Source organism: Embiotoca jacksoni, unplaced genomic scaffold (assembly GCF_022577435.1).
Source record: "Embiotoca jacksoni isolate LCO1_2020_lvr unplaced genomic scaffold, fEmbJac1.0.p SCAF_23, whole genome shotgun sequence".
Lineage (NCBI taxonomy): Eukaryota > Metazoa > Chordata > Actinopteri > Embiotocidae > Embiotoca > Embiotoca jacksoni.
Window position 1 is genome coordinate 9,140,496 of NW_027185374.1, and position 15,258 is coordinate 9,155,753.

At 42.4% G+C, this 15,258-nt stretch overlaps 1 protein-coding gene across 2 annotated transcripts in view; it reads left to right on the forward strand.

Moving 5' to 3' along the window:
• The window catches only part of LOC138203620 (neurexin-3b-like), a 306,123-nt gene that overhangs the window by 226,053 nt on the left and 64,812 nt on the right, over positions 1-15,258 (forward strand). For both annotated transcript variants that reach the window (XM_069158621.1, XM_069158622.1), the window contains one exon: positions 7,306-7,487. In XM_069158621.1, the coding sequence (XP_069014722.1) occupies positions 7,306-7,487 (182 nt within the window). The remainder of the gene's footprint in view (positions 1-7,305; positions 7,488-15,258) is intronic.

Here is a 15,258-nt window from a genome sequence, read left to right on the forward strand (position 1 = left end):
CTCGGCGACACGATACAGATGGCAAATCAAGCTGTTCGTCATCAAACTGTGTCAAGTACGTCCCCCGCCAGTGGAGGGTGACGAAAAACGGGAAGAACTTTCAGATTGAGCCCACTCACTGCGAAGACCCTTTACCTCGTTCTGCCTGCTAGTGAGGGTAGTCCCAGCTATGAAGCTCAGTCAAGTGGAGAGGGATCAGCAAACAGCAGTCTGTGGGCCAAATCTGGGTGAGGGTGGAGACCTCATATAATATACAGCATAATCCTCCCTAACGTCAACCTGACGCGAGGTCTGAATAATCAGGGTGTACCCCTGCGTTTAGCGTGTGCCCGAGTACGGTAGGATGTCCCGTTTCTTTTAGGGATCAAGGGGTCGTGGTTATCTAACCTGCCATCTGGCCCTCAAAACAGACTGTTTTTAGATGCAGACTTTAAATGGAGCGGTAGAATAATACTTTGCAAACCGAAGCAGCATAACATGAAAAATGGTCCATAAAAAAAAAAAAAAAAAAAAAATTCTCAAGAATGTTTTTGTAATCTGAAAATGCAGCTCTGGGATAATAAAGCTAGTTCTAGTTCTATGAGAATGAATTAAGTCTTGTTTGTGAGCATTAATGATGAATAAAATTTCTGACTTACAAACGTATCAATAATTAACTCAGGAGAATTGTGGCTAATGTTGGTGTCCCATCTCCTTAGTTTGAGATTTTAAGGCCTCTGTTCTGAAGGGCCTTTACCCAGTAGAGGGTGCTCTTAAATGAGGGGCGGGGCCACGGGATGTCGAATAGGATTGGGCCTCAGTCAAGTGTGCCTAATAAATCTACAACAGAGTGTCCAGTAGGTTACACCAATCATACTGACATGAGTCATTATGTTATTGGTCAATCAGCTAAATTCATTCTAGAAATTAGAAATAGAAATAGATAGTTTAACTAGTTACAGCTTCTCAGGTGTGACTATCTGATACTTTTCTTTGTCACATAACCTTCGGACTGTTGGTCAGACAAAAACAAACAATTAGATGTCATCTTTGACTCAGATATGCAGATTTTCTTGAAATTTTGTAATAAAGTATTGAGGAAACCAGCTAATTAATAATGAAAACTATGGTGGCCTTTTACAGGTCGTGCAGCATGGAGTACAGTATGTTCTTGATGTTGTTTCCTGCCACACCTGCACTCCCTCTGCACGGTCTGGTGACCCACTGCAACAAAACTGTCAACACTAAATCCCACTGCAGCGGAGAGGCCTGAGCTTCTCTTCTGTAAGCGTAGCACAAATACAACCGCTGTAGTATTTGACTACTCAATCCCAGCGAGTGGAGCTGCTGCCCATCGGCTCAGACTTTATCATCCTGGCTACTGGTGCTGTACTCTGCAGCCCAAGCAGCAGCAGCAGCAGCAGCAGCAGCCTGAGCCTCGCTTTGTTGCATTTGCGAGTGGGCTGTGGCTCATAAAGTCAGAATATGACTCCAGCAAAATCTTATACAATGTAGAGTAAGCCATACAATCCTTTGCAAGCGCCGCGTCAACTGGGAAATAACTCTGGAAGCCATAATCAGTGACGGCCTGGGTTGTCGCGTCGTGTTTTTTTCAGCCACCTTTTGACATTCGTGTAAGTTTATACATGAAAGCGTTCTTCCTTAAGCGTACCTGATACAAGATAACTCCATAGGAGCCTATTTAATTACTCTGAAACGTGAATATTTTAAAGAACAACACTGCTATGGGCAAATCTTGGGAGAAACCGTAAACAATTTTTTGTTGTAATCCCAATTCTTCACGGGTTTTACAGTTTGCTGTTTACACATACATCATAATTCTGCTCCAGCTGCCTGAGTAAAAAGCCTCCACTTTTCACCGAGCACGCTCTGTCCGTTCTGTCTCCCTCCTCAGTTTTTCTTCCACTTCCATTACCCCTGTTTTTTGGCGCGTGAATCCATATAGTGTGGTAATGCTACAGCTTATTATAACGGGAAAACAGACAGCGTAAATCATTCGGGGCTGGCTGTTTTCTTTACACAACCCTTCTTCACAACACACTGCCCTTCATCAATCATCTTCTGCATTTTTGTTCAGCGTCACTGATGAGAGATGGGACGCGTGACAACCAATAGATACACGTATATGCCGAGCGTTTTGTGCGTGTATGTCATAGAAATGCACTGAAGTCCAACAGCACTCATGCACACACATCTACGTACCGAATTTCAGCCATTTCCTCGAAACTTGCTTGCTGATTGAAAAGAGAGCGAGAGAGAAGAGGAAAAGAGAGAGCATTCAATCATCACTCCTTCCCTCACGGTGTCCCAGCGGGCAGAGGCAACAGTTGGAAATATGAATTATGAAATGATAAGAGGTTGTAAAATGGAGATAAATCCCAGTGATTACACAGCTCACTATCTCACAATTCGATTTCTCTGTCGATGATTCTTTATTGTAGTTGTGTGAAGGACAGCAAGCCTAATAATTCCCCATGTATGAAGCACGGCAGGGGGAAAGCATTGTAATGATGGAGTTCTTTTGAACATGATTGAGGAGGCAATTACATTTTGCATCTCACTTTCAGGAAGTTTTTTTTTGTTTGTTTTAAAGCTCCTCTTTCTTTTCCTCATTCTCTGATGGCAAAAAAAATTCGACCACATCAAACCGTGTTTGTCTTCTTTTTCTGTCCCCTGGGGTGCCAGTGCTGCAAAAAGCCCAAGAGATAACAAGGGGAAAGACATGAAAGCACATAAACACGCACACACACACACACACACACACACACACACACACACACACACACACACACACAGCAAGGAGAAAGGAGAGGAAGTCTATGCAGATGACTTTGAGCATGTGTGTGTGTGTGTGTGTGTGTGTGTGTGTGTGTGTGTGTGTGTGTGTGTGTGTGTGTGTTACTTACAGGAGTTTAGAGCAGTGCATTACTGTGCCTCCTGGTGGTGCCACCTTTTTCTTTGTGCTTGTCTGTAAACACACGCATGCATACAAAGGTGCAGCCAACATTCACTCTATCCCATCCAGTTCCTCCTGGGAAAATAAAAAAAATAAAAAATAAAACCTGGACCGCCATATCTTTGCAGTTGGACAGACAGCCAGTCTTTTATTCTAGGTCTGCTACCTCTAAACAGAGGGTTTTATCACAGCATGGTGTGAAGTCTGAATACAAGCAATTACCCAGCTATAACAGACGTGCGCCCTGGCAGCTGCTCGCCTCTCTTTGCTCTTTTATAGATAGCATTGTTGCCTAGTAAAGTTGAAATGTGAATGTGTCAGACAGAGAGCAGAGAGAGAGAGAGAGAGAGAGAGAGAAAGAGAAAGAGAGAGCACAAACCAGTAAATAATGTAAATGTTTTTCATTAGTTTTTAATCAGCATTAAGTTGAGAGTTGGAGCCATCTTGTTTGCTGCTCATAGATTTGTGATCAAGCTTTGACCTTTGGTGATTGTACTATAAACGGTGTCCTCCTCTTCTCTTTTTTTTTTCCCCTCCACTTTACTGGATGTTGGGGAACGTCACGTGGGGGCCTGAAGGACAGAACATAGTTCTGTTGGGCAGACAGGTGTCCTGACCTTCTGTCTGCTCCTCCACGCCTCGGGGGACCTCTGTGAAATAGAGGCCAAGGCTTTGACCTAGTCTCTCATCTACAGTTTGCCTCTAAAAGGAGCCGTGCTACAGATGCAATGAATCAAAACAGACAGAGTAATGCGTTAGTGTATTACCTTTATTTAAGAGCGAAATTCGTATGTTTTTAAGGCTTTTTTGGAGGCATTTTATCTTAATTTATTCTCAAGTATGAAGGAGCAATAAAGGAGAATCAGTCTTGGTGTTTCTTTGTTTTAGAGGGCTTCCTATCTGCCATCCTTTCACTCCCAGATCAATGGTGCACCCATGTGTTACAATCACATTTCAGATGGCCTCCCTCCAAAACCCACTGGCCATAGCAAGATTGCATTATTCAAAGATGGAGATGAAAGTCCCCTCTGATCCACCAAAATAACATCCTGTGCAGTAATCTGTTTGTAGATTTGATTCCTTTGATGATATTTTCCCTGCAGTTGGCTTTTCACCAGGCTTTATAGCGTGAAAACCAAGCGAATACTGAACACATCATTTCTCCTGTTTACTGCTGTTAAATGTTTCAACCTTCTCAGCAGTGATGGCAATGAGTTGGCGTTGCACATTTCTTAAAGAACGGCCAACAGTGATCCCGATCGGCAAGAGAAACAAACGGGACTCGTGAGTAGTTATAAAACAGAGCAAGCTCACCTGAAGTACAAACGAGACTGTTTTTTTACCTCGTTGCTTTTATGCAGCTGACGCCATCAACATGTTGATCGAGTAACGAAGCCTTTGTTGCACTTTTACTATGCAAATCAAGGAAACTAAATAAGTGTACAAGCCCATCACTGTGACGCACACCAATTTTTCTAAAAGGTTTTCTTGTTAATGAACCAGACAATGAATGGCATCCTTTTCTGTTGCAATCACTTTTAATTAGATGCACAATTTCAATTTGAGGTACTCATTGCTAATGTAGACCGCACACTGCTACAAAATCTGCATGTTTATTTATTCTATTTTAAAGACAAAAAGCTTGTCTTTTGGGGGAGGGTGGGGGGTTGTATTCTTCTTTTAGTATAGCTAATTTTTAAACCCAAGTTAAAAACAACCTTGAAAAGACTGTAGTTTATGAACAGTTTGGGGGGCCAGGTTAGTGCCTAAGGAGGTTTTAGTCGAGGTAATTGAGAGTATGCATACTAAAATATGCTAGAAATGTTCAAATATGCCATTGCTTACCCTCACCCTCTAATTAGTCTCCTTGCAAAATTGCTGAAATTTAATTATATTGGTGCTCCGTACATCCACACTTGAATGGAAAAACCCTGTCGCTTGGAAAAGCCCTCTCGCTACAGTGAACTTATTCAAATGAAACTCTTGACCTTGGGAGTTTAGCCTAGTCGCAATTTTCTTTTTCTTTTTTTGTCAGTCGCAAACCATCCATGTGATTCTTTTCCTCTGTTGAAATCTTCATGCGAGTGTCAGAAACGATGCCACACTCCTGCAGTGAATCTATGAATTTATGATATGCAGTGGGGCTTCCTGTCTGGGTGGACATGCGGTCTGAACCCAGCAGGTCGTTCGAGGGAAACGTGCTACATCTCGGCCATCTCGGGTTCTCTCTTCTCTGTACTTGTGCAGATAATCACCCACTTGTGTGATCGTATGTGTGAAGGCATCTTGTTTTGAGTGTGCGCGCACACGTGTTTGCACACGTTTACACTTGAGCATCAAGTTGTGCATTTGTGTCTCTGTCAGCCCGCCTGTGTGTGTGTGTGTGTGTGTGTGTGTGTGTGTGTGTGTGTATGTGTGTTTCATTCCCAACATTGTCTTCTTGAAACACTAAGCAAATCTCCTCAATGTGATAATTGGCTCCCCGGGGTGCTTGTATCTTTGCTGCTCATCATCGTCATCCCCTCCAGGAAAGAAAAAGAAAAAAAAAAAAAAAAAGAGTGTGTGTGTAAGATGAGATAGACAAAGTTTGCTCGTTTGCCGGGGAAACTGATCCCGAGTCTGCCTCAACTCTTTTGGCAAGAAGAAACTTTGAGGCAGTGAGACAGCAGGGCCAGATCCGGTGCAACCTGGCTGCAGGCTGCTATCTGTCGCCTTCACGGCATCAGGAGTTCATGTTCTGAAACAATGCCATGCATGAAAGGTTCTATTTGAGGCTGGTGATGCATGATGCGCCCATTGGTGTCAGTTCCTGCATTGTCACTAAAAGCAATCAAGTTACTTTATTGTTTCTGTTTAGGAAAACCCTCAAATCCCCAAAGAGGGACGTCTGTGTTAAACCATCCATTTACGGCCATTAGTTACAAGAAGTGAAGCAGTTGTTTGAGGCTCCGAATGCTTCACTTGTTTAGATATTTTTCACGTCACATCGCCGACCTTAGTTGGTGTTTTACAATGCTGACACCTGAGCTGTGCAAAACGCAGACCTGTTTGTGTGCCTGAAGGCAAATAGAGCTGCTCATCTGGCCAACAGAGTGTCTCCCTCTCTCTTAGTCCCTCTCATCCATATGTTCTCGCGGTCCCTGTGGTATTATGGACCACAGAGCAGATTGTTGGCCGCTTCATAGGGGAAACAGTGAGACAGCTGGGCACCCATCACACGGCCAAACAGATGTTCAGGTGACTCGGAGAGGAAGTGAATGAAGAGGAGAAATGGCGGGGGGGCTGGGAGGTGATTTGGAAGAAAAGGGAAGCGGAGGGTTGATGGAGGCAGAAGCAATGAATTAATACGTTGATGCATAAACTCGGAGGCTTCATTAGCAACCCCCCGTCAGCCTCTGCGGTGGGCCTAAATGCTTCGCGCTCTCCTCAGGCCGCAGGAGTCTGTTTTGTCTCCCATATTGATTCACCCACTAGTCTGTCTGCTGTAGGTCTTAATGCCTTTGATCTCTTGATTATCTTTGCCTAAATGTGGACCATGTGGTAAGCGGCTCAAGGTTTCCCTGCTTTGATTCTGACACACTTCGGGGAACATTCAAAACTTGGATTAGAATCCGACCCTGCAACCAAATGTTTTTTGGTTTTTTTTCTTTTCCACGTGATGATAAAAAATGGAAATCCACAAACAATTTTCACAGATTCTGTGTCTCAGGGCGACATTTGATCCAGTCAGAGGCTCAACTCTGACACAGATCTGCATCTAGTGTCTGATGTAATGACAAAATTCTGCCATGAGCTTCTCTTTGTCTTTGCATTTGTCAAATTAAACCCGACGAAGATTCTTCGATCCCCCCTCCACCCCACCCCACCCCACCCCTCCACCCCCCGCATTCTCTCGTTTCTTGTTCCAACCTTTGTTCTTTGGTTGCAGGTCTCATGTATAATACATGAGGATTGGGAGACTTATCCGATTGTGGCCATACTGGCTGTTATTCCCTGGAAAGGGGCTATATTTAAAGGCTGAATAGGTCATCGATGGCGCCGGGGGAGCGCTGACTTCCACCCAAAAGGTGGTGGTTGCTGAATACCATTAAAATCCCAAAATAGATTTCGCCACAGTTACATTGTAGCAGCGGAGAGGTGGCTGTAAAGGAATTACAGTAGATTTAGCTCTCGATGGAAGTAGTTTGGATCGGTTTTGTCAGAAATGTGTCTTGTTTGTGTCAACACTGTGCTCCCTGGTGTCTAGTTAGACAATGTTTGTACGTCTTTTTTTTCTTTTCTTTTCTTTTTTTTTTGATCTGCCTCTGTTCTTTCTAAAACAAATCTAATACTCTCTTTTATTTCCACAGCTGGCACCACCTACATCTTTGGCAAAGGAGGAGGCCTGATCACATACACGTGGCCCAATAACGAGAGGCCGAGCACTCGGACGGACCGGCTGGCGGTGGGCTTCAGCACCACCATCAAAGACGGCATCCTCGTCCGCATCGACAGCGCCCCACGTCTGGGTGACTACATCATGCTCCACATCGTATGTATCCCTCTTATTCATTCTGAATTATTCAACAGCTTGTTCTTATTTTGCTGTCCATATGTTTTAAGTATTACAACCACGGCGATGACCATAAACAAACCTCTGAATCATTCCCGTCTCTGTGGCCGTATTCAGCGCAAATTTATTTATACAGACGATGCAGAGCCATAAAATACAACAAAAAAACGATAACCCACCCTCTCTACTCCAAGTCTCTGCTCACCATGCTCTTCCAGAACTACCCCTCCTTCTCCACCACATTCAAACTAAGAATCGGCATGAATAATGAATGCGGCTCTCCATACATATGCAGTGTGTTCCCACATATTGGAGCAACATGATAGAAAAAACGGGAAGCTGCGAGTTGGAATTCCTGGCCAATCGACCCGTGCAGCATCTTAATAACTTCACATCGCGACCTTGTGTGTTTGACTCGCTTCCATAAGCAATCAGTATTTATATAATCATCAACAGTAGCTGGAGGAGCGCAGGGTGCTGCTGGTCGGGGATGGATGGATGGATGGATGGATGGGTGGATGGAGGAGTTGCTGCTGCTGATGCCGTGGGAGGAAAAAAATTTAAAAAAAAAGATGTCATGAGGAGGAGGAGCTACAGTTGCTAAAGCAGATTGAAAGTATTTTTCTTCTTAAAGAGCTCCCCTCATCTCCTGAGTGCCGGCCATGTGGTGCAGAACAGCAGCCATCTGCTCTGCCGAGATGAGGGCCAACAACGAGTAGTTGTGAGCCACCTTTACAGTACAGAGAGACGGAGGTGGCTGCATGTGTGCGTGGACGAGTGAGAAGTGGCGTGGATGGAGGGAAAGTGATTAAGATGTTCAGTTACTTGTGAGGGTGATGTGTGTGCGGGAGGGGGTGGGGAGGTGGGTGGGGCGCCTCCCCACGTGTTTCTTACCGACCGAGTAATTGCAGGAATCTCTAAAGGAAGAAAAAAAAACGAATGCATTTTTAATTCAGATTTTTAAATATCACAGCGTAGCTAGCCAAGCAGGGTATCTCCTATAATTTGGGCTTGAGTCGTCAGGGGGTGAATGTCTTCATTCCTCCAATTTCCTGCGCTAATACATTTATTAATAGAAAAAAAACAAAACAAAAAAACATCAACTGGAGATTTCTCCAACTCATCCGGAGAACATGTTCTGAGCACGGCGCGTGGGTAACACTGCACCGCTAATATTTCAAATGATTTATTGACAGCCGAGGGTGAACAAATAAAGTGGGTTTTATTTAATATTGACAATGATTGTATCCTCAAACTATAAAATACTTTACTGCTCCTTTTTCGCTGCGATTACACCGTTATTGAAGAGAAACCAAATGAAGAACGCTGCCCTTGTTTGCCACAGGTGAACAGTAAATAAGTCATTCGGCCTTGAGTGAATATTTAGCTGAGGTTGTTTACTTGTAGAAAAAAATAAAGCTTCGTCCGATCTTACCTCGACTGTCTGCTGCTGGTATTTGTATAATGCATGATCATTTCCTCCACGTTGGACTTGCTGTTCTGTGGTTGTGGGATGATTAGAGTTACCGCTGTAGGGGCGCCGCTAAAACAACCGTGCTGTCCCTGGAAGTTGTGTGTGTGTGGAGAGTCTTTGGAATTCGGAAAGACTCTTGACTTCACTGAAATGTCATTACATAATAATTCCTAATGACAGGCATCAGGTCTTCGCTGTCAGCGTTTTGCGTTCAGTAATGACTGTGGAGGAAAAGGTTAAAGGCATTACGCCTGTCGATTCTGGATATATGTCTAACCAAAGGTCTCGTGAGGCCCAAGGCCATTAACTTAGCCTTTGACAATTATTACCTCCCTACTTGAGAATCAGCACACTAAAGCCAAGATAGGCACACATTCACCTCGTTAACAGGACTCGGCTTTTCAAGCAAAGATACCATTGGATTTTCACTGGGAACGCTGGTGTCGGCAGCCGTAACCCTGCACGCACTGTACACACATTTTTTTTATTTTTTTTTTAAATTTTTAAAATTTTAATGTTCATTCTTGAAAATGTAATTGTGAGCAGCAGATCCTGTGCCCTTTCTGCCTGCATCCACTCATTAATGTTATGATGCAAATAGGCTAATAACAGTTTTATGGGAACGTTGCGTCGACAACTTTTGTGCGAAAGAACATGAATCAGTCATCCCTGCTCTCTCAGTTGTTCTTGTGGTAGATGTATCTGCTGCAGAGTAACGTAGCTGTGATTGGCCCTAGTGCTTTTATCTTTTTTAGGCTCTTCCTCTCCCATTTCCCAGCATGCCCTCTATCAGTCGTTACTTTTAGGAATAAAGCAACCAGGTCAACTAGATGTTTGTGATTGGGGGAAATTACATTTTTGTTTTTGATAAAACATGAAGTTTCGTAGCATTTATACAAAGACAACTTCAGATAGCCTCCATAACATAAGCTGTGACTCAAAACCATAAGTGTATATATATTGGCCTACATCGTACAAATCGACAGTGACTATACCAAATGCAAACAGTAAATATGATGCTGCAGGAATTAGCCTGCACATTCCCAAACCTCAACTATTTGGTAAACAATAAGCTGTACGAACAATTGTATAATGGCATAGAGTACGCAACAGAGTAATTAATAACAAAATATTGACCCAGCTGGCAGACAAATCATGTGCATGCATTGCAATGTAATCCTGCCAGCCTGACTGGGAAGTATTTAACTATTTTTTTTTATTATTTGACCCCTCCCCCTTGTCTAATAGCTTTTAAGTGCATTACTGCAACCTCTTATTAATGTACCAGGTGTGGATAAAAAACAAGAGAAATAAACATAAACTATTCATTGTTTGTTTTTTTTTGTTTTTCATTTTTCAATTACTTTAAAAATCATGACTGATGTCCATCAGCTTTAATATATGACATACTAGAATCAACACAAAGAAAAATAACTGCAGCAGTTTTATACTCGAACAGATGCTTAAAGTAAATTTGTAATGAAACTTCACTAGGAGGACATGAACATGGCTTCAGCTAACCTTGACTTTGACTTTTGTATATTCTGCTTGCAGTAAAAATAAAAAATAAAAAAAGGTGTTTATGGCTTTTTCCTTAAACATGCAGAGCCCAGAGAGAAAACAGACATTTTGAGGCAAGACCTAATCGCAGACTCCTTAAGTCTTCCTCTCTCTCTTGCTCTCTTTTTTGCTTCCTTCATTATCTCCTCTCTGTGATTAGCTCACGGCTTGTTTGGCAATCATGAATTAAAATGCTGATTGTAGTGTTTACATTTGAACTGCTAAGAACAACCGCATGCTTGGTTGGAAATCGGAGGGGCAATTTGGGGTAATTTGCAGAGGTGAGCACGACATTTTGCCATTGCCAGCATCTCATTTAGGAGTTCACTCGATATGAGTGCACAGGGTAAAACAGATGAGGAGCCTCGTCAGCGTCATGTGGCATGAAATAAAGAAATAACCTAATGCTGAGATAAAAACCTGAAAGCTGTCATATCAAATATGTTTGTGTCACAGACGGCTTTTTAGAGTAAGATGAGTCAAATGGGAGGCTGGTGGTAACACTGCAACGATTATTAGTAGTGTGTGTGTGTGTGTGTGTGTGTGTGTGTGTGTGTGTGTGGGGTACGAACACTTTAAGTCTGTGTGTGTGTGTGTGTGTGTGTGTGTGTGTGCGTGTGTGCGTGCGTGCGTGCGTGCGTGTGTGCGTGTTTAAGCTTAAATCCATGACAGAAGTACTCTAAGCCGTGGGCTAGATGTGGCAGTAGTGAGTCACACAGTCTCTCACTGGGGACTGCATATGACTGCAGGTGAAGATTACCCAAGATGTAACACACAAACACACATACCCGCACACAAAGAGTGAAATCCTTGAGAATCTCATCGCTAATACATTACTTAGGCGGGGGAAAAAATATATTGTTGTCATTACAAGAGCAGTCGCCACAAACAGACAAAATTTGACAAAATTAAAGAAGCTGCTTAAAATACACTCTCTATCTACAGGTGAGGTGATGGTCAAGTTTATTAAAGGCTGAAGTTTCAAAAGTTTTGTCTGGATGTTAAAGCAAAAACAGGACCTTCTATTTCTTTGAAGATTTGAAGACTGAGATACAATCCGTTTTAATCATTAATGGCTGTCAGAGTCTGAAAATGAAAGAAAACATAGATGTTACGGATGCAGAGAGTATGGACATTTGCATAGAAACTTCATGTTCATTAAAGCTGTAGTCTGCCATGCAAGAAATCCAGGCCTGGTGTGATTACAGGACAGCACAGCTACATTGTGAAAGACCCTCCTTTCCTCGTCCATGTTGTTTAAACACTGGTGAGCACGAGGTGAGCGAGTGGAAGCCTGGTTCATCGGAGCTCCTCTGAGCCCCGGATAAGCTCACTTCTGTTAGAGATGTCGCAGGTGACACTCGAAGTCACGCTAAAGCTGAAATTGAGAACGCTCCGTCAGGTTTGGTGTCTGGCAGCTCTTTTGGTTTTCCAATTAGGAGAGAGATTCACAGCAAGGCGCCTGACAAGATAAACACTCTGCAAGTATTCCAACGCAATCCACAGTTACAGGTAACTTGTAAAACACGTCGCACTCCATACAAAGTCATCACAATGAAAACCCTGATTACCAGTTGACGAATAAACGTGACGTTTAAGTATCGATCGTGATTAAAACAACTGAGCTGCTTCTGTTTGAGCTATAAACTTCACTTATTGTCATATCTGGTTTACTACTTGTTTGTTTGCTTTTAACATTATTTTATTTGATTGGAAGCGATGGTAGAAAAGTCTTTAAAATAGCTTCACTCAGGAGTCACATTAGCTGTGGCCTTTTTTTTATGGTTTGCAGTTGTTCAACCTCGAAATAAAAGCCAGTTCTTTCGGTAATAATAATAATGGTCATAAAGCTTCCCCCGAAAAATGGACAGATGTTCCAGATATTCTGTTGTGCATATTTTTCATCAGATCTCTCCCTGCACGTATAAAATATCACATATATTCACACCTCCGTCCCTCATCGTCACTCTCTGTCTAAGAAAAGATACATTGACAACCAATCAGCGAGGCGGTTTCTAATGGAGTAACGGCACATGCAATTCCATTACCCACTTCAGTTTTCCCCTCATGCTAATTCACTGGGAGAAAAAGGTGTGGCTGCTGGATAATTGAAAACCCGAGTGCAGACACTCAGACACAAGGTGTGGAATGAGATGAGTGGCTGTGGATGGCAGACGCTACATTACACAGCGCATGCATGTATCAGTTTTTTCACACATTATATGCATACATGCACAAAAGCATGTATATTTCAATGACTAAATGCTCTAGTACAACTGCATAATTCATTCAGTTTTACACACCTTCCTGTCTCTCCTCATCCGTCAGCTGCTTTTCCGTCTCGTGGGTTTGTGTGTAACGCCGTCTGCCCCCCCCCTCCCCTCCTCCTTCTGACAGATCTAATATAAGATGTTTGATGTGTACCTGTGTGCATCAGCGCGTATATGGCCAGCAATGTATTGCTTCTATGAAGTTACCCCACCTCGGCAGGGAAAGATAGATATTATCACGGTTATGGCTCATGGCCTCTGATAACATTACAGCTTCTTATTTGACTTTGTATTTTCTGACTTCCCACATTTGATTCCCCCCACGGAAATAAAGCACTGAGAAAATGGACTTCGCAGCTGTTTTCACAACTAGTTGCTTGCAGTACACGCACTCAGCATTATTGTAACTTTGTGGGGAAATATGTGTTTTCTATGCAGGCTGAAGAGCAGACTCATTTTTATCCCGACTGCTGTATTATTCTGATTTCCCAGGTGATACAACAGATTGTATTATTTCAGCGTATGACCATCAAAGTTAAACTAACAACAGATACTTTATCATTACAAGATTATTAGTGGATCTCACACAGGTTGTTTCCTTTGAGGTCAGTCTATGATACCAGATTATTAACATTATTCCTTCCCTTGGGTGACACTGTTGACATAATGGTTGTTCACAGCTGGCTGAACTTCACTAGCACACTAGCCAGCAGATGGTGAGTGGACATTGTGTGTGTGTGTGTGTGTGTGTGTGTGTGTGTGTGTGTGTGTGTGTGTGTGCTGTACATGCTATAATGTACTTACATGAGACACTGTGAACCTGATGAGGGATCGTTTATGTTTGTTTTCGTGTTTTATGTTTGGTCTGAATCAGAGGTGCCCAAAATATTGTCTATTAAGGGCCAAAAACGAATCTCGATGGAGGGCTGCAGGCTAAAAATAAATGTTAATGTTATATCAAATTATATTTGATTAAAATATGATATATTTAGCAGGAAATTAGCATGTTAAATTTCAATTAAAATCTCTGAATAATAAAAGCCCTGTTCTTTCATCTGCGTAGAAATAATTAGTATTCTGTAGAATTTTTTTGTCAGAAACAATCGTCCGGAAGGTTTTTTTTTTTCCCTAAATGTTCTCTTGTCAGAGTGTCACTGCCTCGATCTCTTATCCTAAATGGCAGCTCCAAGTCGGTGACGTAGGACACTGCCTGCACATGAGCGTCAGCAGAGAGAGAGAGAGAGAGAGAGCACCATCATTCTTCATAGATAATATGTAGGCCAGTGTCATTTATTAGTGAAGCTTAACAGCACTGTGATGTACATTTGTACTTTTTAGCTGCACTAAATTTACGGTTCATAGCCATTACAGTTATGATTTTACAGCACTTAAGAATAAGCACGAGTTTGTCAAATGCCGTGGTGGGAAGGTGTGGACCAAAACAAAGAAGGTGTGGGATGCAAATTGGATGCTCCAGTACAGATGATACAGAAGTGGTTTGATAATTTAGTCGTGTTTTGTGAACTGAAGGCACAGATCTCTGATTGGAATATAATGCTGTGCAGTGTTGTTGTCGCAACATCTGGACATTACTGTGCCACCACTGATTAAGAGAGATAGAAGTAGTTTTGTGTGTTCGTGGGTGATTTAACCTGTTAGGGGGCCTCATACATTATCATCGCCAAAAGCTCCCATTAGTTAAAGTTCGCTGACAGCTTCTTTAATGCCCAAACAGCACCAACCAACATTTTCTTTCCCCATTACCAAATTCGGTTGGCTGATATCAATATCAGTCTGTGGCTGCTGCTCTTTTCTCCCAAATAATGGCCGGATTCCATTTATCTGCTTCAGTTTCAGGGCCCTGGTTTTGTGCTCACTGTCACTCTGCTGTGGCGGACCAGGACACCAACGGAACAGAGATATGATTTAACCTTTGAAGCAAAACCTGTGCTGCTGGTACTGTAGCAAGTGAAAATGTAATACTCTGAAGTAAAAGTCATGGAGTCATGTCATTTTACTCAAGTCAAAATTAGTAACATCAAAATATACTTGAAGTAATTAATCTCATGCAGAGTGCAGCCAACAGAAAAAAGGGAATCAATATTATATAATTAGATTATAATTGTTGATGCATTAATGTGTTCGTATGTTTATGCTGCAGCTGGTAAAGGTGGAACTATTTTTAATTACTTTATAGACTGCTGCATTGCTTATAAACGGTCCCCTGGGAAACAATAACATCTCATCGTATCCTATCAGAAGATATCATCATTTATTTGTTGATTATATTTGGTTTTATAAATTTCAATCTGTTAAGAAATTACTCACTAAAGTTACCAAAAAGAGGCAAGAAAAAGTAGAATACCTGCCTGTGGACTGTGGCCGAGTGGAAGAGTCCAACATGTAGCTCCAGATTGTGCTGCACTGCGTTACGTTCCACCACTGA